The following is a 23,677-nucleotide window of genomic DNA, read 5'->3' as shown; positions in this document are numbered from 1 at the left end:
CTCAGAATGTACCCGACTGTTGATTTTGCTACTCCAAGCATGTCTGCTATCTCTCTGATGGATTTTTTCTTTTTTTTCAGCCTCAGGATGTTCTGCTTCACCTCAATTGAGAGTTCCTTAGACCACATGTTGTCTGGTCACAGCAACAGCTTCCAAATGCAAAACCACACACCTGTAATCAACCCCAGACCTTTTAACTACTTCATTGATTACAGGTTAACGAGGGAGACGCCTTCAGAGTTAATTGCAGCCCTTAGAGTCCCTTGTCCCTTGAAAAAGAGGAGGCTATGCATTACAGAGCTATGATTCCTAAACCCTTTCTCCGATTTGGATGTGAAAACTCTCATATTGCAGCTGGGAGTGTGCACTTTCAGCCCATATTATATATAATTGTATTTCTGAACATGTTTTTGTAAACAGCTAAAATAACAAAACTTGTGTCACTGTCCAAATATTTCTGGACCTAACTGTACTTCTAGCCACATCTGCATGAGGCTTTAGTCTGACTTGTTGGTAGGGTACGTGATCAATTTAAGTGCTTAGAACTGCATGAACGCCAACTACGGCCCTGCCGCTATACTTAATCGTACCAGTCTGCGCATGCATGATGCAATTATTTTTTCCTCAGACCACTCGGTCCAAAGACAAAATCGAACATATGCACTGCCTCATTGGATAACAGTGGTCCGAGTGAGATCCAGTATTTTGTTGGATGACACTTGTACCAAAAATACGGTTGTCTACACAAGCTATTAGGCTGCGATACCATCATTGTAAATATGGTTACCTGGTTAGGGGCCCACTCAGAAGTTTCACCCCCTCTGAGCCGATCCCCTAGCTACGCCTCAAGCCTATTCCCCTCTTATTACCTAGATACACAAAAAATAGATCTTTATAGAAATATAAATTTCTTCTCACTTTTTAGTCCCGATAGACACATTCAATAATATTGTAATGGGGGGAGATTAATAGAGGAAAAAAAAATAGAGAAAAAAAAAGAGGAAGGTAGAAAATAAAGATAATAGAAGAAGGTGGGAACATCACATTATTGGGGACCACGCTGTATATGTAGAAACACACATAGAGGCCCAAATGTTAGGCCCATTCATTTGCCCTCCATAAAGTTTTTCAATATACACACATTAGTGACACCTACATAACCTGAAATATTAAATTAATTAAACTCCAAAGGAGGCCACCTTCTCAGACTAACATGTTTTGCTACTAGTATCCATTTAATCAGTATTCACATTAGTATAACCATCATACAATGCAGAGACTAATAGCATAGATGTTTAAATCAACTCTCCTAAACATGTTCTGCCTCCATAGTAGAAGTTACAGAGATCCGTTGAAGGTCATTAGCAAATTTTTTACCCTTTACTTGACCCATAAACATGGAATAAATTAAGCCAACCAAAGCACCAGTGAAAGAGTTCAGTTAGATAGAGAGTAGTTAGTTGAGATTAGTAGTATCCAGATACTTAATATATAGATTAGATAATCATTAAACATCTACTTCACATTCCTTCTCTGTCAAAAGGTACCGTCACACTAAGCAACTTACCAGCGATCCCAACAACGATAGGGATCGCTGGTAAGTTGCTAGGAGGTTGCTGGTGAGATGTCACACTGCGACGCTCCAGCGATCCCACCAGCAACCTGACCTGGCAGGGATCGCTGGAGCGTGGCTACACGAGTTGCTGGTGAGCTCACCAGCAACCAGTGACCAGCCCCCAGCGCCGCGTGGAAGATGCTGCGCTTGGTAACTAAGGTAAATATCGGGTAACCAACCCGATATTTACCTTGGTTACCACCGCACGGCGCTACACGTGCAGAGAGCAGGGAGCAGCGCACACTGAGCGCTGGCTCCCTGCTCTCCTAGCTACAGCACACATCGGGTTAATTACCCGATGTATGCTGCAGCTAAATGTGCACAGAGCAGGGAGCAGCGCACACTGCTTAGCGCTGGCTCCTTGCTCTCCTAGTTACAGCACACATCGGGTTAATTACCCGATGTATGCTGCAGCTAAATGTGCACAGAGCAGGGAGCAGTGCACAATGCTTAGCGCTGGCTCCCTGCTCTCCTAGCTACAGCACACATCGGGTTAATTAACCCGATGTGTCCTGCAGCTAGCTACATGTGCACAGAGCAGGAGCCGGCACTGACAGTGAGAGCGGCGGAGGCTGGTATCGAAGGTAAATATCGGGTAACCAAGGACAGGGCTTCTTGGTTACCCGATGTTTACATTGGTTACCAGCCTCTGCAGAAGCCGGCTCCTGCTGCCTGCACATTTAGTTGATGCTGTCTCGCTGTCACACACAGCGATCTGTGCTTCACAGCGGGACAGCAACAACTAAAAAATGGCCCAGGACATTCAGCAACAACCAACGACCTCACAGCAGGGGCCTTGTTGTTGCTGGATGTCACACACAGCAACATCGCTAGCAACGTCACAAAAGTTGTTCGTTAGCAGCGATGTTGCTAGCGATGTTGCTTAGTGTGACGGGGCCTTAAGTACGAACTCCATAGATCTTCAAAGGTTTAGTCGGAATAGAATTTAGTGTATACAAATTCCAACTACACTCGTTCTAATCAAAAATATATTGTGCTCAGTTGGCAATATATGGATATCAAATTAGCCTTCACCTCAACACATTTCCCCCCTTGGAAGTCAAAACAATGGGTTTATCAGGAGGATTTATTGATAGGGCATGCCAAATTTCATTATTTCACAATGGATCTAGAGAAAACACATGGAACCTCTCAGTAAGCAGATCTGCAGATCTAACTTCCATGTACAGGTATATAAGGTCCCCATCCAAAAACAAATCCTGAGTTTCCACACCCATAAAAAGGTAGAAGCCCAGGTATGACAGCTCCCACTTCCAATCAGACATATATATCAAATGTCAAAGGATAAGAAGTGCAGTCTCATCTATGGATATATACAGGGAACCTGACAATAAACAGATATTTTACTTATGCCCTCAAATAGAGATATAAATAGAAGGTACCCAGAGGTAAGTAGATCTCCCCATATACATTTAACCAATCCTCATGAAATTAGTAAGCTCATAACATCTAAAAGCTACCCCATATAACTTAGAAATAGTATTCCTTAAAAAATCAATTCAAAGTCAAATATATCTTTGTACCGTGTTAGCCAGTAGAGATAAAAAAATTTGTTTCAACAAATTTTTTTAATTCAAAGTCATTCACTCTGAGCACCTCAGATACATTAATTCAAAGTGAGCCCAATAGATAAATGGATCAGGGGCTCAGCACAAGTCCCACACGTTGGGCAGGCCAGTCAGCCATGTCTCCTCTGCTTGGATGATTCAAAAAAGGTGGCATAAACAGCCCTAAGGCTTAGCAAGCATTAAGTACACACAGACGCCGCTCAATTTCCGGTTTCCTGTTTTCCAGTCACTTGAAACACTGCGCAAGAGTTAACCTACTTTAATTGCGTAAGAACACGATTCACCAAAGGATTATATGTAAGTTCCAGAATAAACCTTAGATATTTGTCCACTGCGTATGGGTTAACCTACGCTAATTGCTTAAGGACGCAGTTCAACTAAGGATTTTACGTAGGATCCGAAGTGAGATTTACACATTCATACACAGCCATTTTAATGCCCCCCATCAAGTGCCAGCCACTTCTACCTTCCTACAGCATGGTTTGCTCCAACAGAGCTGTCCCCACTTCTCCTTCCATGCACACAAAAGCGGGCGGAAGGCAGGGGGAGAACAAACACCCCCAAACAAAATGTGTCCCCAATCACAAAAACCACATAGATTGATCTCATGAACGCTCACATGACACTCACTTAAATAGATAAAGGGTAAGGATCTCATAAGAGCCCATAAATACCTAGGGGCAAATACTTACTGTATGTAAATATAATTAATTAGATCTACTTATTCCTAAACATCCTGAAAACATTTAGCAGGGACCCGCCGGTCCCAATTATTTACAAGTCCGCCCAGGTCTAGTTATGAGGGAAAGTGAAATTGTCCCATGAGACGTTTTTCAACATAACAATGCAGGCTGCATGTTGCACATGCTACTGTGAGCAGCTGAATATGCTACCATAGCCAGCAGCATCTCCAGACTTGACTCCCTTCGAGTACATTTGGGGCTTTTTTTTGGTTGGTAATTGCAAAGGGAGCTGCTAGCAGATCTTGATGATTTACAGACCCAAGTGTTTTCAGCAAGCAGAACATTTCTCAGATAACCATGAATAACCTCATTGATAGCATGCCAAGGCGTATAAGTGCGTGTATTTCTGTGTGTGGAGCTCATACTTGATACTAAATAAATTGATTTCTTTTGAAAAATGTGTTTCCATTTGTTTTTCATGTACAAATCTTTAACATGTCCATTGATCCTCTGGTTTTCATAATGCCACAACCTTTCCTTCTTGGATTTTTAATTTCAATGTTGAGGACTGTAGAATAAGACACAGTGAATACATGATATACACAATAAAAAATGCACATATTTACCATTTGCTAAAATTGGGGCACTTGGAGTCTGATCTGAGCGTTTCTCGCCTGTTTACAATAGATGGAACTATTAGTTTAATTATCCATTTTTAACAAAACTTGAAATATCACATAACAACAATATAGCACGACTTCTCATAACTAAATTACAATTAACTATTTAAAGGAACACTAAACAGAAAATGCAAAAAAAAAATAAAACATTCATTCTTAGATTTTATTTTGAGAAAAATATAAAATAAACAAATCTTTATTTGTCTGAACAGATCTTCGCCTCACAGTCCGGTGTCTATGTGTAAGTTAAGTGACTGTCATGAATGTAGTAGGATGAAACATTGTCAAGCCCTGCCACTTTGGGTAAAGGATAGGGCTTCAATCTGCCAACATCCCAAAATTAAATTGATCATCATCAGACAATTATTGTCTAATTAACAACTAAATATCCTACAGACAGAGAGGGTAACTATATTTGTTGATGAACTTAATCAATAAATTCCAGGTTTATTGTTTCTCAAACCCGATCAGCCGTTTGATACACAGTGGCATGCAAACGTTTGGGCACCCAAAATTACAGTTGTTGTGAACTTGAAGATGAAAAAAGGCATAAACTTAAAAAAGACACATTTATATTTTAGGCAAACAAAAAATGTATCTTTTCATCTTTTACATTCTTAAAATAACAAAAAAGGAAGCTGGACCAATGCCAAAGTTTGGCTACTAATACCTAGTAGCAGGGGCGTAACTACCGCGGTCGCAGAGGTCGCGACTGCGACTGGGCCCGGCAGCTTAGGGGCCCGCTCTGCAGATCAGCAAGCAGCTCCTTTCTGTGAGAGGAGCTGTGCTGATCTGGCGCAGACCACACGGCCGCTATATGACCCAGTGCCACCGCCGCTGACACCGGGCCCCCCTGCCCGTTGTCAGTGGTGGCAGCGGGCCCCCCTCCCCCGTCATCACGCACAGCAACAATGAAGAAGCGTGGAGCATCCCGTGTAGCTCCACGCTCCTTCATTCTCCCTCTGTGCCTGCGTGGTGACGTCACTCCTGTGCATCCGCTGAGCTCAGACACAGAGTGCAGGGTGGGAGGATGCCGACCGCAGCTGTAGGGGAACGGAGTAGAGATGATGGACCAGCGGGGGAACGAGGACACGTGAGGACGGCAGCGGAGGAACGAGGAGACAGGTAAGAACTTGGTTTTTTTTTGTTTTGTTTTTTTTAAATCAGTGCATACCTGGGGATCGGGGGAGGAGAAGCATGGGGGGCTGCCAGCAGTATACATGGAGCATGGGGGGAAGCCAGCAGTATACATGGAGCATGGGCGCTGCCAGCAGTATACATGGAGCATGGGGGCTGCCAGCAGTATACATGGAGCATGGGGGCTGCCAGCAGTATACATGGAGCATGGGGGCTGCCAGTGTGACGCCCTGGACTAGCCAGGTAGTCACAGACATAACACCACACACACACACCCTCCCCTGGTTAGGCAACAACAGCCAAACAAAAATCCTTGTTGCCTCACTCCAGGCTTGATGTCCACACCAGGTGAGGCGGAGCCAGGCGGTTGGCCCCACCCACTGAGGAGTTCACAGGTCTGGAGGCAGGAAAAACAGTGAGTTCAGTTCAGTTGTGGAGTGGAGAGGAGTTGAGTTTGGAGTTGAAAGTGAGAGGACAGAAACTGTGAGTGTCTGGGTAGGGGCCCAGACACTGTCAGCAAGGTCGGCAGACGGTGGTGGCCGTCTGCAGCAGGTGGTGCAAGTCAGCAAAACCGCAGGACCGGGGACGGGCGGTGGCCCGCCGGTACCGAGCCAGGGAGCGGAGTTGTACCAAGCACAAAAAGGCAGGGCCATCAGACCCAGACCAGGCTAGGAGCCGCCGACAACAACGGTCAAATCAGATAGTGACCGGAACCCCAGGGGTTCCCTAACACCCAAGACCCGACAGAAGGCAACCGTCCACACCGTGAGGATAAAAAGCCACCGCCATAGGCTAGAGATCCAAGGGCCAGGGCCTGCGGGCAAAACGGGCTTCTTCGGTACATATACGCCGGGGAGCAGACTACCAGTGGGAAAGCATCGGAGTCAATACATTCTACAAAGGTGCAGCGAAAGACAGCCACCATCAGCCGTCCGGGGAGAGCAAAGACACTGCAGCCGGCTGCGGGACCAGTCCATCCAGCCGTTTGGTTTACCAGAGACTCTTTGAATCTGTGTCTGAGTGAGTACACCAGTGCCATCCGGCACCGCACCGCGCTGCCCCTGCGACCCTGCACCCTGACCTACCTGCCTCCCCGTACCCACCATCCGGGCCCCGGGATTACCAACCCCCTACCCACGGAGGGGGAACCAACATCCTAGCTGCTCCCTACCATCGCTCCCGGGATCCCCCTCATCAGCAGCGGTGGTGGTGCCCATTATCACCATGACCCGTGGGTGGCGTCACGAACTATCTCCACAAACAAACCACCCCCTTTTCACTCATGGGCGAGGAGCGCTGCTCGAGTCCCCGGGTCCGGCCCACCGCTCGAGCCACCGAGCAGCAGCAGTAGCAGCCCCGGACCCAAGCGTAGCGAGCACGGCCACTCCGCCCGCGACTCCAGCAGTATACATGGAGCATGGGGGCTGCTAGCAGTATACATTGAGCATGGGGGGCAGCCAGCAGTATACATGGAGCATGGGGGCTGCCAGCAGTATACATGGAGCATGGGGGCTGCCAGCAGTATACATGGAGCATGGGGGCTGCCAGCAGTATACATGGAGCATGGGGTGCAGCCAGCAGTATACATGGAGCATGGGGGCTGCAGCAGTATACATGGAGCATGGGGGCTGCAGCAGTATACATGGATCATGGGGGCTGCAGCAGTATACATGGAGCATGGGGGCTGTCAGCAGTATACATGGAGCATGGGGGCTGCTAGCAGTATACATCGAGCATGGGGGGCAGCCAGCAGTATACATGGAGCATGGGCACTGCCATCAGTATAGATGGAGCAAGGGGGCTGCCAGCAGTATACATGGAGCATGGGGGGGCTGGCAGCAGTATACATGGAGCATGGGGGGGGCTGCCAGCAGTATACATGGAGCATGGGGGGCTGCCAGCAGTATACATGGAGCATGGGCGCTGCCAGCAGTATACATGGAGCATGGGGGCTGCCAGCAGTATACATGGAGCATGGGGGGGCTGCCAGCAGTATACATGGGGCATGGGGGGGCTGCCAGCAGTATACATGGAGCATGGGGGGGCTACCAGTAGTATACATGGAGCATGGGGGGGCTAACAGTAGTATACATGGAGCATGGGGGGGCTGCATCATACATGGAGGCCTGGGGTGAATTATAATATATGGAGGACTATGGGGCATAGTATAATATATGGAGGACTATGGGGTGAATTATAATACATGGAGAACTATGGGAAATGCATTATAATACATGCAGGACTATGTAGCTGCATTCTAATATATGAAGGATTATGTGGGACCCTTTATACAATATGGAAGGCTATGCAGGGGCCATTATTGTCTTTGGGAAAACTGTATACAAGGTGGGAGAAAGATACAAGCAGTGGATGGGAACGTTTTGTGCTGAGGGAAAAGAGCTCTTTCCCTCAGCACCCAGCTTTCCCATTCTCTGCTAAACATCTCTCAGCACCCAGCTTTCCCATGCTCTGATATGGAAAAGCTGGGTGCTGAGGGAAAGATGTATAGCAGAGCATGGGGAAGCTGGGTGCCGAGGACAAGATGGATATTGTCAGGGCCAGGTGGACGGGCAGACCCAGGAGGTGGATCCACTGGGCCGAACTCCTAGATGGTGGTAAGGGGTCCGGTAGCTGGAGCACTATAGGCAGCAGAACAGTCCGTGCACACGAGTATAACGGAGAAGTCCCTGGGACCACGGAGTCACTGGTGGTAGTCCGGGTGACGCAGCTCAGGTTCGGAAGCCGAGAAGATGTCAGGCGGGGTCCGGAACCTTTGGAGCGAGATGACGGGTCACCGCAGGGATCCGAGATGGTACGGACTGTCAGGATGGCAGATGGACAGCGTTCGGGGTTCGGGATTCGGTCAGGACCGGATGGCGAGGCAGGCACGGCTCTACAAGAGAGATAGGTGAGTATATGCACAGAGACACCAGGAGACCTGACTCCTAGCTTAAGAAACACGAAGATCAGGCCCCGCCCCCTTGGACATTAAACCCCTTTATACCCTGTACCTGTTTTGCATCATTTCCTGTTAATGGACGCTGGCCCTTTAAGAAAGGGTCAATGACCGCGCGCGCGCCCTAATGCGCATGCGCGCGGCCCGAGTGCCAGAAGCCAGAGCAGGAAGCTGCAAGGAGGAAGCAGCAGGGCCAGGCTGGGGCTGTGAAGCCGACGGACGCCGGGTGCGGGGACCAGGACGCTGGGGACGCGCCGGCAAAGGGTGCTGGAGAGCGGGGAGCGGGACAGGTGAGCCGGAGGGCAGCACAGGGGACCCGGGGAGCGTGACAGTACCCCCCCCCACGCCCCCCTCCCCGCAACCGGGACAGGAAGGCACGGATCAGCGGAGTACCCACATTCTCCCGGGGCTCCCAGGACCTATCCTCAGGACCATACCCTGCCCAGTCCACCAGGAAGAACTGTCGACCCCGTATGGTCTTCATGGCCACGATATCCCTTACCGCATAGATGTCGTCATCGGCAATAGGTGGAGGAGCCGAACTGGCAGCAGCGGAGAAGGGACCCAGGACAACCGGCTTGAGCAGGGAGACGTGGAATGAGTTGGGTATCCTCATCGTGGCCGGGAGCTGTAGCTTGTAGGAGACCTCATTGATCTTGTTGAGGACTTTAAACGGCCCGATGTAGCGAGGACCCAGCTTGTAGGATGGTATCTTCAATCGGACGTACTTGGATGCAAGCCAGACTAGATCTCCAGGAGAGAAACACGGAGGGTCCAGACGTCTCTTGTCTGCGTGTCTTTTCATCCGCAGGGAAGCACGCCCAAGGGACGCCTTGACAGAGTCCCAAATGGTTGCAAAGTCACGGGCTACAGTATCAGCAGCAGGGACATCCGAAGAAGGGGATACAGGCAATGGGACGGAGGGCTGAAGTCCGTAAACGACATGGAAGGGAGAGCTGGAGGACGACTCACTGATGTGGTGGTTATGGGAGAATTCAGCCCAAGGAAGAAGCGTGGACCAGTCGTCGTGATGGGCGTTGACATAGTGACGTAAGAAAGAGGTCAAGATTTGATTGACCCTCTCCACTTGGCCATTAGACTGAGGATGGTATGCAGATGAAAAGTCCAGAGTCACTCCCAGATGTTTGCAGAGAGCCCTCCAGAAGCGGGAGGTGAACTGAGTTCCTCTATCGGATACGATGTGTGATGGAAAGCCATGCAAGCGGAAGATGTGATGTATATAGGCGTCCGCGAGTTCCTGAGCAGAGGGCAATCCAGCCATAGGGACGAAATGAGCCATTTTAGAGAACCGATCCACCACGACCCATATGACTGTGTGTCCGGAGGACAATGGCAAGTCCGTAATAAAGTCCATCGCTATGTGTTGCCACGGAACTGAGGGTATCGGCAGAGGCAGAAGACGGCCATATGGCAGGTGTTTGGGCGTCTTGTTCCTGGCACAAGATGAGCAGGCAGAGACAAAAGCAGCGACGTCCGTGCGAAGGGATGGCCACCAGTAATGACGTACAATCGCACCCCATGTTCTCTTCTGACCAGCATGACCGGCTGTTTTCGAGGCATGACCCCAGTGTAACACTTTTTGCCTGTCTGTCTCAGAGACATAGGTCTTCCCGGGCGGTATCTGGGCCAGGGTGACAGGGGCCACCGGAATGATTTTGCTAGGACAGATGATGGGTTGGGTAGTCTCCTCCTCCTGCTCCATGGGCATGAAAGACCTGGACAAGGCATCAGCGCGTACATTCTTGTCCGCGGGTCGGAAATGGAGCTGGAAATCAAACCTGGCAAAGAATAAGGACCACCTGGCTTGCCGTGGGTTCAGTCGCTGAGCGGACCGTAGGTATTCCAGGTTCTTGTGGTCCGTGTAAATGATCACGGGGTATACTGCTCCTTTCAGAAGGTAGCGCCATTCCTCCAGAGCCAGTTTGACTGCCAAGAGCTCTCGGTCACCGATGGTGTAGTTGCGTTCAGGCGCTGAGAAGCTCTTGGAGAAGAATCCGCAAGTCACCATCTTCCCGGAGGAGGACTTCTGCATGAGCACTGCTCCGGCTCCTGAGGAGGAGGCATCCACCTCCAAGGTGAACTGGCGGTTTAACTCCGGACGGTGGAGTACAGGAGAGGAGGCAAATGCCCGCTTCAGAGAGCCAAATGCGGCGTCGGCCGCAGGTGACCAGTCCTTTGGATTAGCCTCCTTCTTGGTCAACGCGGAGAGAGGAGCAGTCAGAGCCGAGAAGTGAGGGATGAACTGGCGGTAGTAGTTGGCGAATCCCAGGAAGCATTGGATTGCCTTCAGTCCAGAAGGAGGAGGCCAGTTGAGAATGGAGGAGACCTTCTTTGGATCCATCTGCAGTCCGGTATCAGAGATGATGTACCCCAGGAAGGGGAGAGAAGACTGCTCAAAGACACACTTCTCATACTTCGCGTACAGACGATTCTCTCTCAGTCTTTGTAGAACCAGCTGTACGTTCTCTCTGTGGGTCTGGAGGTCCGGAGAGAAGACAAGGATGTCATCCAGGTACACTACCACACAGACGTAAAGAAGGTCCCGGAAAACGTCGTTCACCAGTTCTTGAAAGACGGCTGGGGCGTTACACAGGCCGAAGGGCATCACGCAGTATTCATAGTGCCCATCGCGCGTATTGAACGCGGTCTTCCATTCGTCCCCAGAGCGGATGCGTACCAGATTGTAAGCACCCCGAAGATCCAGCTTGGTGAACACACGAGCCCCTCTAAGCCGGTCAAACAATTCGGGGATGAGCGGCAGAGGGTACTTGTTTTTTACGGTGATTTGATTCAAACCCCGGTAGTCTATGCATGGGCGTAAGTCGCCCTCTTTCTTCTTGACGAAGAAGAAACCAGCTCCAGCCGGAGAGGAGGACCTCCGAATGAATCCCCTTGCCAGGCTCTCTGTGATGTAAGTAGACATGGCCCTTGTTTCGGCTGGAGACAATGGATATATCCGTCCTCGAGGTGGTGTTGTTCCAGGGAGCAGGTCGATGGCACAATCGTAAGGACGATGTGGCGGAAGTACCTCGGATTCCTTTTTATCAAAGACATCTGCAAAGGACCAATAGGCCGAGGGCAGCCCCGGTAGGTTCTCTGGAACCGGAGGTCGTCGAATGGGTTGTATGGTCTTCAGGCACTTCTCATGGCACGAAGAGCCCCATCGGGTGATTTCGCCAGTGCCCCAGCTGACTGATGGTTCGTGTGTCCGCAACCAGGGAAGTCCCAGCAGGATTTGATGGGACATGTGTGGGAGGACGTAGAGAGCGATGTTCTCGGTGTGCAGGGCACCGATACGCAGTTCCACCGGCTTGGTGATCCAGGAGATGGTGTCAGAGAGGGGTCTCCCATCCACAGAGGCAATCACGAGGGGCTTGTCGAGTGGAGTAACAGGCACCTGGTACTTGTCCACCGTGGCCTGCTGGATGAAATTGCCTGCTGCCCCGGAATCGAGGTATGCCTCAGCCGTGAACCGCGTCTCTCCCGTTGTCACTTGCACAGTCCACGTAACCGGGTCTGAGAGAGTCCCAGCACCTAGGGTGGCCTCTCCTACCAACCCTAGGCTTTGGAGTTTCCCGGCCTCTCTGGACAGGAGCGTAGCAGGTGTGTGCCCTCTCCGCAGTAAAAGCAGAGGCCCTTGGCGAGTCGCTCAGCTCGCCGTTGTTCAGACTGCCGCACTCTGTCGATCTGCATGGGCTCGTGGACGGGGACCCCAGCTGTCGAAGACTGAAGTACGGCGGGCTTCTGCGGAGGAGAGGAATGCCGTACCGGACGTCTCTCACGGGACACTTCCTTGGATCGCTCCTGAAAGCGAATGTCCACTCGAGTCGCTAGGGCGATCAGGGCATCCAGGGTGGTCGGTACGTCACGACCCGCCAGCTCATCTTTAATTCGCCCCGAGAGTCCTTCCCAGAAGGCGGCGGTTAGGGCCTCGTTGTTCCACCCGAGTTCCGAAGCCAAGGTGCGAAACCAGATTGCGTATTGGCCCACCGTCAGAGTCCCCTGACGTAGCCGGAGAAGAGACGAAGCAGACGCGGAGGCGCGTCCGGGCTCATCAAAGGTGCCACGGAATGCCTGCAGGAAGTCCTGGATGTTCGTGGTCACAGGATCCCCCTTCTCCCACAAGGGGTTCATCCACGCCAGTGCCTCACCCTCTAGATGGGACATGATGAAGGCGACCTTGGCTTGGTCAGAGGCAAACAAATGCGGCAGCTGCGTGAAATGGAGGGAGCATTGGTTTAAGAATCCCCTGCAGGTCTTGGGGTCTCCGGCGTACCGGGGTGGTGAGGCTAAACGAAGTCTGGAAGTATCTGAAGACGTCGCCACGGGAGCTGGAGCCGTGGCTTGACTAGTGGAGGCCCGGGATGCTGAAGACGTAACTGCCGCTTGTAGCGTGTTCAGGCGGGCGTCCACAAAAGACATAAATTGCAGCATGCGGGTCTGAGTCTCACGCTGGCGTGTGAGTTCCTCCTGTACGGCTGCTAGTGCTGCAGCGGGATCCATGGCCTGATCTTACTGTCAGGGCCAGGTGGACGGGCAGACCCAGGAGGTGGATCCACTGGGCCGAACTCCTAGATGGTGGTAAGGGGTCCGGTAGCTGGAGCACTATAGGCAGCAGAACAGTCCGTGCACACGAGTATAACGGAGAAGTCCCTGGGACCACGGAGTCACTGGTGGTAGTCCGGGTGACGCAGCTCAGGTTCGGAAGCCGAGAAGATGTCAGGCGGGGTCCGGAACCTTTGGAGCGAGATGACGGGTCACCGCAGGGATCCGAGATGGTACGGACTGTCAGGATGGCAGATGGACAGCGTTCGGGGTTCGGGATTCGGTCAGGACCGGATGGCGAGGCAGGCACGGCTCTACAAGAGAGATAGGTGAGTATATGCACAGAGACACCAGGAGACCTGACTCCTAGCTTAAGAAACACGAAGATCAGGCCCCGCCCCCTTGGACATTAAACCCCTTTATACCCTGTACCTGTTTTGCATCATTTCCTGTTAATGGACGCTGGCCCTTTAAGAAAGGGTCAATGACCGCGCGCGCGCCCTAATGCGCATGCGCGCGGCCCGAGTGCCAGAAGCCAGAGCAGGAAGCTGCGAGGAGGAAGCAGCAGGGCCAGGCTGGGGCTGTGAAGCCGACGGACGCCGGGTGCGGGGACCAGGACGCTGGGGACGCGCCGGCAAAGGGTGCTGGAGAGCGGGGAGCGGGACAGGTGAGCCGGAGGGCAGCACAGGGGACCCGGGGAGCGTGACAGATATCAGAATATAGGGAACCTGGGTGCTGAGGGAAAGAGCTAAGTGTCAGCGTCATTATCCTATACCCCAAGTGTCGGTGTACGTAGAGGGGGGCCCAGGTACGAACTTTGCACCGGGGCTCATCAAACTGTAGTTACGCCACTGCCTAGTAGCATCCCCTTTGGCAAGTATCACAGATTGTAAACACTTTTTGTAGCAAGCCAAAAGTCATTTAATTCTTGTTTGAGGGATTTTCATCTATTCTTCCTTGAAAAAGTCTTCCAGTTCTGTGAGATTTCTGAGTTGTCTTGAATGTACTGCTCTTTTCAGGTCTAGCTACAGATTTTCAATGATGTTTAGATTGGGGGACTGTTGCCATTACAGACCCTTCTGGGTATGCTGAGAACTTCTCTTTCCTTCTTTTTACTGGTTATCTTCTTTTGGTATTGTTCTAATTTAATCCCTCCGTAAGCCGTTCAGGTTTCATACATGCACAGGACTTTACTTTGTGGATAGGTGCCATGTATATTTATGGTGTATATATACATTAGATTGTAATAGTGCTGATTACTGTTATTGAATTATATTATAACTGTAAGTACTTTTATCATGTGTATTTATTGTACAATTGTTATTATTCACATCGCCTAATTATGGGTTGTGCAGGGGGTTTCTTGCCGTTTCATTGAGTGTTTTATGTTTTTAGTGTTTTTAATTTTTGCTACAATAAAGGATTGCCTATTATATTATATTATATTGCGGTTGTGCTCCCCAATTTTTGTGCAGTACTTTCCTTCCTTGTTTCCTTGCGCCTTGTTGCTGCATGGGTGAGCACCCATCCATGATATTCATTATTTTTGGCGGTGCCCGCCCCTTTCTCTTGTTTTTAGATTAGGGGATTGTGAAGGCCATTGTAAAACCTTCAGCTTGTGCCTTTTGAGGTAGTCTGTTGTGGATTTTGATATGTTTTTATGATCATTATCCATTTGTAGAAGCCATCCTCTTTTAAACTTCTAAGCTAAATTTCTGAGAGAGCTGCTAGTAGGATTGCCGAGAAGCAAATCAGAACTCCCACCTGTCTGCAAAAGACCTTCAGGAAGATTTAGCAGACTATGGTTTTCCGGTACATTGCTCTACTGTTCAGAGACACCTGCACAAATATAGTCTTCACGAAAGAGTCATCAGAAGAAAGCCTCTCCTGCATTCTCACTATAAAGTTCAGCATCAGACGTATGCAAAAGACTATCTAAACAAGCCTGATACATTTTGGAAACAAGTCCTTTGGACCAATGAGGTTAAAACACACACACACACACACACACACACACACACACACTAGCAATGTTCCATCCTGGTCCCCTATTGTGCCATTAAACACACACACACACACACACACACACACACACACACACACACTAGCAATGTCCCATCCTAGTACCCTATTGTGCCACTAAACACACACACACACACACACACACACACACACTAGCAAGGTCCCATCCTGGTCTCCTATTGTGCCATTCTACACACACACACACACACACACACACACTAGCAATGTCCCATCCTGGTCCCTTATTGTGCCATTAAACAAACACATACACACACACACACACACACACACACAATAGCGATGTCTGGTCCCCTATTGTGCCATTCTACACACAACTAAAGAGAATGGTTCTGTACTTGGAGTCGAAGTGCACGTGAACTGGGGTAGCCCAAAAATCACAACATAATAATTCACTGCACTCTCTAAAATTCATGCAATGGTAGAATTTATTTGTGGTATATACAAAAACGCTTTTGATAGTGATAAGTGACTTGTCACTGGGGACGTTTCAACCCATCCGGGTATTTTTCAAAAAGTCGCTATGGGAAAGTTTCCAGGATCCAGGAGGTGTTGGCGTACATGCCATACAGGCGTCAGCACACCAACACCTCCTTGATCCTGGAACCTTTCCCACAGCGACTTTTTGAAAAAGACCTGGATGGGTCGAAACATCCCCAGTGACAAGTCGCTTATCAAAAACATTTTTTGTATATACCACAAATAGATTCTACACACACACACACACACACACACACACACACACACACACACATACACACTGGCAATGTCCCATCCTGGTCCCCTATTGTACCATTAAACACACACACACACTAGCAATGTCCCATCTTGGTCCCCTATTGTGCCATTCTACACGCAGTACAAAAAATGTCACAGCACTTCTGCAATAGTTTGGGTGCTCAGGTAGGGTCCAAGTCTATATAATATATAATGAAAAATTAGCACCAGGCACTCCAATATATGTGAATAAAGGTAAATTTTATTCCAGCTTCAAAACCATAGTATGGTTATTTTTACTCATAGTGACAGCAGCCAAGCCACTATACTACCTTAACAAGCGGTGGACACCGCATGTTTCTTTTCTTTCCCTCCTGGTGATGGAGAACAGGTCACCATACTACTATAACAAGCGATGGATACCGCATGTTTCTTTTCTTCTCTTTCTGGGGTAGGCAGCAAGTCACCTATACATACATTTACATCTAATAGCGGTGGATTCCGCAGAAATTTTGTTGAAACATTTATTGAGCAATTTTCACCATTTGCTTGCCAATAATCTACATAGAGGTTGCTCTATGTGAACTTTCATTCAATCTATCCACATAACAGTTTGAAAAAAGCAAGGACCAATCATAGATCGCATGATCAATAAAAATCAACAACTCCCTATAATAAATACATAAGGCAAGAAATGGAGTCTTTGATTTTGCAAAATAACAAAAACATACCCAAACGAGCAAAGATATTATGAAATATTTATTGAAGTAAAGTGCTCAAGGATATATTATCCATAATAGTAGTAGGTTCGAGTAAAAAAGAAGAAAAGAGAGGGTGTGCTGAAGGGGAAAGAACCCCACGTGTCCCGGAATGAAATGAGGAGAAAGGAATTTCCTTTATCTCCAATATAGGGTAACTATGAGTAGATTATGGCATAGTGCCCAGGGCAAAAGCGGTGCTATATCAGTAGCAGTAGTAAGCTCATAAGGAATCATATGTTCCTAAGTCAAAAACAAAACGTTAAAGCCACTTACCCAAATCAAGTTACCGTGGGGTACCGGGTTAACACGTGGGGACCAGCGTCCCGACACGTGTTTCGCGTAGATGTGCTTTGTTGGGGGACAGATAAAAGTGTGCAAGACTACCAACCTTATAAAGCCCAGGAAAAGCCCCCGAACCGCCCATAACCAATACGCGCTGAGCAGGTGTTCTGCATCCAGAGGCATGCCACGGCTCGGCGTCCACAGCGGGGACCGGAAGGAAGAATACTTCCTGTGACGTCATTACTGCGCTATCACGGACGCCGGCACGGTCATGCATAGAGAACAGAGTGAGGAAATCAGGAGGGTGTTAGAAAACAAACAAAGACTCCCCGCAGCATGTCATGGGTCCTGCCCCCACTGCGAGTGTGACGCCCTGGCCAGGCCAGGTAGTCACAGATAGGCCCCTGCACTACACCTTTCCCTCACAGGAAACCTTCAAAACCCTAGTCACCCCCTCAGGGCTGGGTAGACACACCAGGGGGAGGAAGCAGGCGGTTGGAAGACACCCACCAAGGAGTCTAGACAGCCCGGGGGCGGTAAAGTAGTCAGTTGAGTCGAGTAGAGTGTTAGAGTTCAAGTTGGAGAGGAGTGTGGGCTGGAGCTGGGTGCAACTCCAGCAGAGGCGAATACCCCAAATTGAACAGCGCCAGGGTAGGAGCCCTGGTGCCAGCGGCTAGGAGGCAGATGGCGGCCTCCGTCTGCAGGAGCCGGGAAGACGGCTCAGTGGAACCGAGGTGGACCGGGACAGGGTAGTGGCCCGCCGGTACCGACCCGGGGAACCGACTCGGAAACCGGAGCACACAGGGGGGTACTCGAACCCTGAAGCCGGGACCAGAAGCGACTGGAACCGGTTAATTTACCGATTGAGGCCAGGACTAGAGGTCCTGTCCCACCCAAAGTCCCTATTAGAAAACAACAGCCCACCGAGGGGGATAGAAGGCCACCTGTGCCAGTCATTTCTTGTTATCACCACCGCAAATGCCCAGATGTATCCTGTCAATACCGCAGATTTTTAAAGATTTGGGATCACAGTTATGGACCTCCCTGAAGTGATGAGGTATTGTCTTCAGAGTGTCCAACTCTGTGGCTTCCCTGGCTGCTAGGATGTGACGAACATGTTCTCTTGTGCAGATACAGAGCTCCCGAGAGGTCAGTCCAATATATATTTTCCCGCAGCCACATTTGGCGTAATAGATCACGCCGGATGTGCTGCAGGAGATGTAATCCCGAATACGGAATTCCCTCTTTCTGTCCACCAAGCAAAAGGTGGTAGCACGAACAATGTTCTGACATCGCCGACATGAGCCACAGGGATAGCAGCCAACGCGTTGGGGGCCACAGCCAAAAAGGGGAAGAGTCTCCGCCACATAGTGGCTATGCACAAAGATGTCTCTCAGACTCCTACCCCTCTTTGCCGTCATCAAGGGGCGTTCAGGTAAATAGCCAGCCATGGATGGTTCTGTTTTAAGGATGTCCCAATGTTTATTCAACACTCCCCTTATCTGGTCCCATTGGCGACAGTAAGTTGATATAAATCTGGCCACGGGTCTAGATGATGGCTCTATTGTTTTCCCTCCGCCAGTCAAAAGTCTTTCTCGGTACCTGTTATGCTGCTGCGATTCCCTCATTCTGAGGGGGCGGGGCCCATGACGCGCTGCGGTGAGCGCCTGTTCTCTAGCACCCTCCTGCTCATGGTATGGTCTAGCTCTATGTAAGTGGAGGTATTATTTAGGTTTCTTCCGGCAGTTATTATGCTGCTCGCGATGGGGGCGGGACCCATGACGTGCTGCGGGGAGTGTTTGTTTGTTTTCTAGCACCCTCCTTTTCATGGTACGGCCTTGCTCTAGGTAAGCGGAGGCACTATTTAGATTTTTCCTGGTACCTATTATGCTGCTCGCGATTTCCTCACTCTCAGGGGGCGGGGGCCCATGACGCGCTGCGGGGAGTGTCTGTTCTCTATGCATGACCGTGGCGGCGTCCGTGATAGCGGTGACCCGGAAACAGTAATGACGTCACAGGAAGTATTCTTCCTTCCGGTCCCCGCTGTGGACGCCAAGCCGCGGCATGCCTCTGGATGCAGATCACCTGCTCAGTGCGTATTGGTTATGGGCGGTTCGGGGGCTTTTCCTGGGCTTTATAAGGTTGGTACTCTTGCACACTTTTATCTGTCCCCCAACAAAGCACATCTACGCGAAACACGTGTCGGGACGCTGGTCCCCACGTGTTAACCCGGTACTCCACGGTAACTTGATTTGGGTAAGTGGCTTTAACGTTTTGTTTTTGACTTAGGAACATAATATGATTCCTTATGAGCTTACTACTGCTACTGATATAGCACCGCTTTTGCCCTGGGCACTATGTCATAATCTACTCATAGTTACCCTGTATTGGAGATAAAGGAAATTCCTTTTCTCCTCATTTCATTCCGGGACACGTGGGGTTCTTTTCCTTTCAGCACACCCCTTCCTTTCTTCTTTTTTACTCAAACTTACTACTATTATGGATAATATATCCTTGAGCACTTTACTTCCATAAATATTTCATAATATCTTTGCTCGTTTGGGTATGTTTTTGTTACTTTGCAAAATCAAAGACTCTTTTTCTTGCCTTATGTATCCACATAACAGGTTTACATCTTACCTGGTTCCTCATTGACTTCTGAACATCTCTTGTTGACTCCCAATAACCATAAGACAGGTTCTCTGTCCTTTATACTAACTCACGAGTAATTCTTACAAGGCTACATAGCTGGTTCTGGAAGAAGGTCCAAGTAGTGACCAAAACATTGAACTGTTTTGAAGCTGTAATAAAATGTACCTTTTTTCACACGTTTTGGAGTGCCTGGTGCTAATTTTTCATTCTACATCACAGTGACACACACACACACACACACACACACACACACAGACACACTAGCAATGACCATCCTGGTCCCCTATTGTGCCATGCTACATCCTCCAGTGCCCTCCAGTATTTGGACCTTTTGGTACATATTAATGAAAGAGGTAGAGTGTTCACTTCTATATACTTTAAACCGCTCAATGTCAACAGCTATTTGGGTTTTGATAGTTGACACCTCTCCAAATGGATCATCAACGTCCCTTATGGCCAAAACTAGAGGGTACGCAAAAACTGTACCAGAGATTCGGATTTCATCAAGAATCCAACATTCTAAAAAAAAGTTTCTTACAGAAGGGATATCCTCTGAAACTTCTACAAAGCTGTTGCGCCCTTGGGCAGCTGAGTTGCTCGGATCCGGACGGTCCGTAGCTCGAGGGGTTCCGGACCCAGGGGCACAGTCGACCAGTTTTAAATGAAAAGAAAAAAAAAGAAAAAGAAAGTCCGGCTACGCCACTCGCGGTTTGCGGCCAGGGATAGTAGGGCCGCTGCTGTGGGTTCCCACTGGGGATGATGGATGGGGGCATCGTGGATGGTGGAGCCCTCCGCGAGCAGGGCTTTTCCCCAGGGGTTGGTGAAGGGTTAACGTGGAGGCGCAGCGCAATGAAGCAGTCTAGACAGAGAATGCAGTTTGATTGTCTTTACTTACTGGCTTCACACCCTGGGGACGTACTGGATCCCAGGTGCGCCCGTGTCCCTGATGGCTGTGCCAGCCAATCTGGTTCCACTCTACCTCCTGTGTACTCTGGTGTATGTGGGTCATCCGTGACGTGGAGCACTTGGAGGCCCTCCTGATGTCTGGGTCCTGCCGCAGGCAGCTTCGACAATTTAAGGGAATATGTCCCGGTCCCATCTTTGCTGCTGATGTTTCAGATGTTAGCGGTGGCAGGTGAGTCCTGAAAACCCACCCGCCTGGCAGAGTTAACAGATGGCTTGAAGTCCTGGTCTGTTCTGGGATATGCAACCCGTGCGTGCAAAGTACTGTGAGCCCTGGAAATCCACCCCACAGGATCCCTCTGTCCTTGGAGCTTGCTGTCTCGCTCTGTAGCTACTTTTCTCCTCTGAGTGGCTGATCTTTTTCCTCAGGTCTTTGCAGTGTCTTTACTACCACTCCGCCAACTTTCTTATTCCTCACTTTCCTTTCTAGTTCCTTCCACTTTATCCCTGTGTCTCAAGAGTCTCTGGTCTGTCTTGACACCTTTCTTACTACTCCTCTCCTCACAACCTTTCTCTTTCACTTCATTTCTCCGACTGCTCACTAGCCACACTCTCCAGATCACTTTCTCCTCCCCCAGGTCTGGTCTCTTCCTCCCAGTTGGCTGCAGGTTATCTAGCAGTGCCCAGCCCTGTCATCTGGCTAGGTGAAGCTCCCAGCCAGGTACAGCGAGTGTAAATGTCCTGGTGTGCTAGTGTGTGTAGTGACTAGCACAGTTATGTTGGACCCGGGCTGCTACCTTGTTTTTCTGACACCTGATTACTACAGGGGCATCACATTCCCCCCTTGGTTAAATCCAGCCCAAAGCTGCGGGCTGTAATTTAAACAGGTCATACTGCAGTTTTTACATGCAAACATTGTAATAATTTTTCAAACATTTTCAACCATTTTTAAAACATTTTCTTCCCTTGCGGGAGGCACATTTCCCTTAATGTTGCAACCTGGTTGCACCTTCTTTACCACCTGAAACCCAGAGTCTCTGGCCCCACTGCTTAGTGGTTTCCCACCCAAAGTCCCTAGTGTCCTTTTGTTCCTGGATAAGCAAAGTGGTGATAAAGTCTTGGGAGAGCGTCACCGGTTCCTGTGCTGACAGAGTCCTGGCCTGCTCTGCAACGGACTTTTCCTACACCTGCCCCTCTCCTGGGAACAGCCCTGTACAGCAGGCTGCAGGTTTAACCAGGTTTAGCACACAATAGTGCAACTATTTTACACTGAAAGACATTAAAAGTTTGTGTCACTTCCAGTCCTGGGACTTATGTCCATGTTTACTGGTTAACTTTTTCAAAGCATTTCAAAGCTTAATGCATTTCGCAAATTATCAAAACATTCAAGGCATTAAAACATTTTACTGTAAGTTTTCACTTATTCAACTGGAGTAACTGAAAAACTGAAACAGGTTGGCAGTCTCTGTGTAACTGGGCACAGTACACCTTATTGTGGGGTTGCTGAAGTGTGTGCAGGGCTGGATTCTTCTTCAACGACCCGATCTGGTCGCGGCTCCACATCCAAGCGTACCAGCCCCACTCCCATGGTGCCTGGTATAGGACACCACATCGCCCACTTTCAGGTCCCATCCAGGGTGACCCCTGGGCAGGTGGGCCCTCACGTCCCGGCGGGACACGAACACGCCCACACTGAGGCCCAGTTCAGAGGTAAACCCCATGCCTTTCTTTTGGTGGAACCGGTCCACAAACCCCAGATAACGGGCTCCCAAGTTTCTAGCCGGAGGGTCTGCTTTGCTTGCAGGTCACGAGCCTCCGTTTGGGCCCTCCAGGTCTTACTTTCCTCCCTCTTCTGTGACAATTTAAAGGCCATGGCTTGACATGCCTCCTCTGCCTCCAGTGACAGGGCAGCACCCAAGCCGGCTGCCTGGACAATCTGAAGCAAGGAACGGGTCGGGATCCCGGGCAGGGCAGGTCAGCTCACCTCCAGTAGTTCCACTGCCAGGGCCCTGGCAACAGCAGCTGGTAGAGCCTCCAAGGTGGGGTCAGCGACGTCCGTCTCCTCCATGATGGCAGGCAGGGTCATCGCAGGCAGGGCATCAGATGTCGCTACTGCGTCCTCTGCTGGTGATGACAGCGGTGTGGCCTGGTCCTTCTCGGCCTGTTGTGGAGGCGTTGTGGCCTGGTCTGGTGTGGTCGTTGGGACTGGGGTTGCAGCCTGGTCCGCGGCTGAGGCAGGTATCAGGTCACTGCTGGCGGTCAGTTCCAACCTGTGCTCACCGGTGGTGCGGTACTCTCAATCCACCACCATCAGCAAGAAGGTCTGGGTGGCCACCTCCTGGACTTGCACTGGTCACGCGACCTGGCTTTCATGGGCCCGCATAGCTAAGTCCCGCAGCTCCGCACGCCACTCCATCAGTTGCCGGAGTGACTGCGAATGAAAAAGAAAAAAATTCAGCTCACCTGCTAGCCAGACTGCTCAGATCTTCAGGGTGAACGGATCCGCATGTAGGTCCAGGCCAGCCTGAGGTAAGCGGTAACAATGAAGGAGAAGGAGGATCCAGCACAAATTCCTTTAGTTAAAAACAATTTCTTCCTTTATTTAATGTATTAAAAACATTCTGAGACCGAACATGAAGACATATTATAACGCATAGGTACTCTTTACGCGTTTCGGACTTAAAAATTAAAAACAACAACGTCCTTAGTCATAAGTGACCTATGCCAAACTGGAAGCTGTTCATATAGAGGAGGTAACCCAACCCAACACCAGGAAATGAATGAGAATGCAGTAATTACTTGTGGGGAGGGGATAATTAATTAGCTGGCTTAGCTAATCAGGATAAGGTGGAATAGGGGCCTAAAAATAGCATAATAGTATCAGAGGTATCAGAATTATGACATGAATTATAATATGAATTGTAAAAATTCCAAGGATACATACATAAATAAATAAATGAATGAATAAACAAATACATATGGGTGCACATATGCTCATAACATGCAAGAAAAAAAAAATTCTGAAAAGAAATATGTAGGGAAATCCAAAAATATATATAGGTAGATGATTGATTTTGTTTGATTTTATGTTATGAT

General features: G+C 49.5%; 1 protein-coding gene across 3 annotated transcripts in view; it reads right to left on the bottom strand.

Annotated features, from left to right (window-relative positions):
* SCUBE3 (signal peptide, CUB domain and EGF like domain containing 3) overlaps positions 1 to 23,677 on the bottom strand; it is a 1,252,506-nt gene that overhangs the window by 828,264 nt on the left and 400,565 nt on the right. For 2 of the 3 annotated variants that reach the window (XM_075335886.1, XM_075335888.1), the window contains exon 7: positions 4,514 to 4,561. The exons of the other annotated variant lie outside the window; for it this stretch is intronic. In XM_075335886.1, the coding sequence (XP_075192001.1) occupies positions 4,514 to 4,561 (48 nt within the window). The remainder of the gene's footprint in view (positions 1 to 4,513; positions 4,562 to 23,677) is intronic. 3 annotated transcript variants of the gene reach the window in all.

Source organism: Anomaloglossus baeobatrachus, chromosome 2 (assembly GCF_048569485.1).
Source record: "Anomaloglossus baeobatrachus isolate aAnoBae1 chromosome 2, aAnoBae1.hap1, whole genome shotgun sequence".
In the NCBI taxonomy this organism is placed as follows: Eukaryota; Metazoa; Chordata; class Amphibia; order Anura; family Aromobatidae; genus Anomaloglossus; species Anomaloglossus baeobatrachus.
This window is presented reverse-complemented; position numbering and strand designations above follow the sequence as displayed.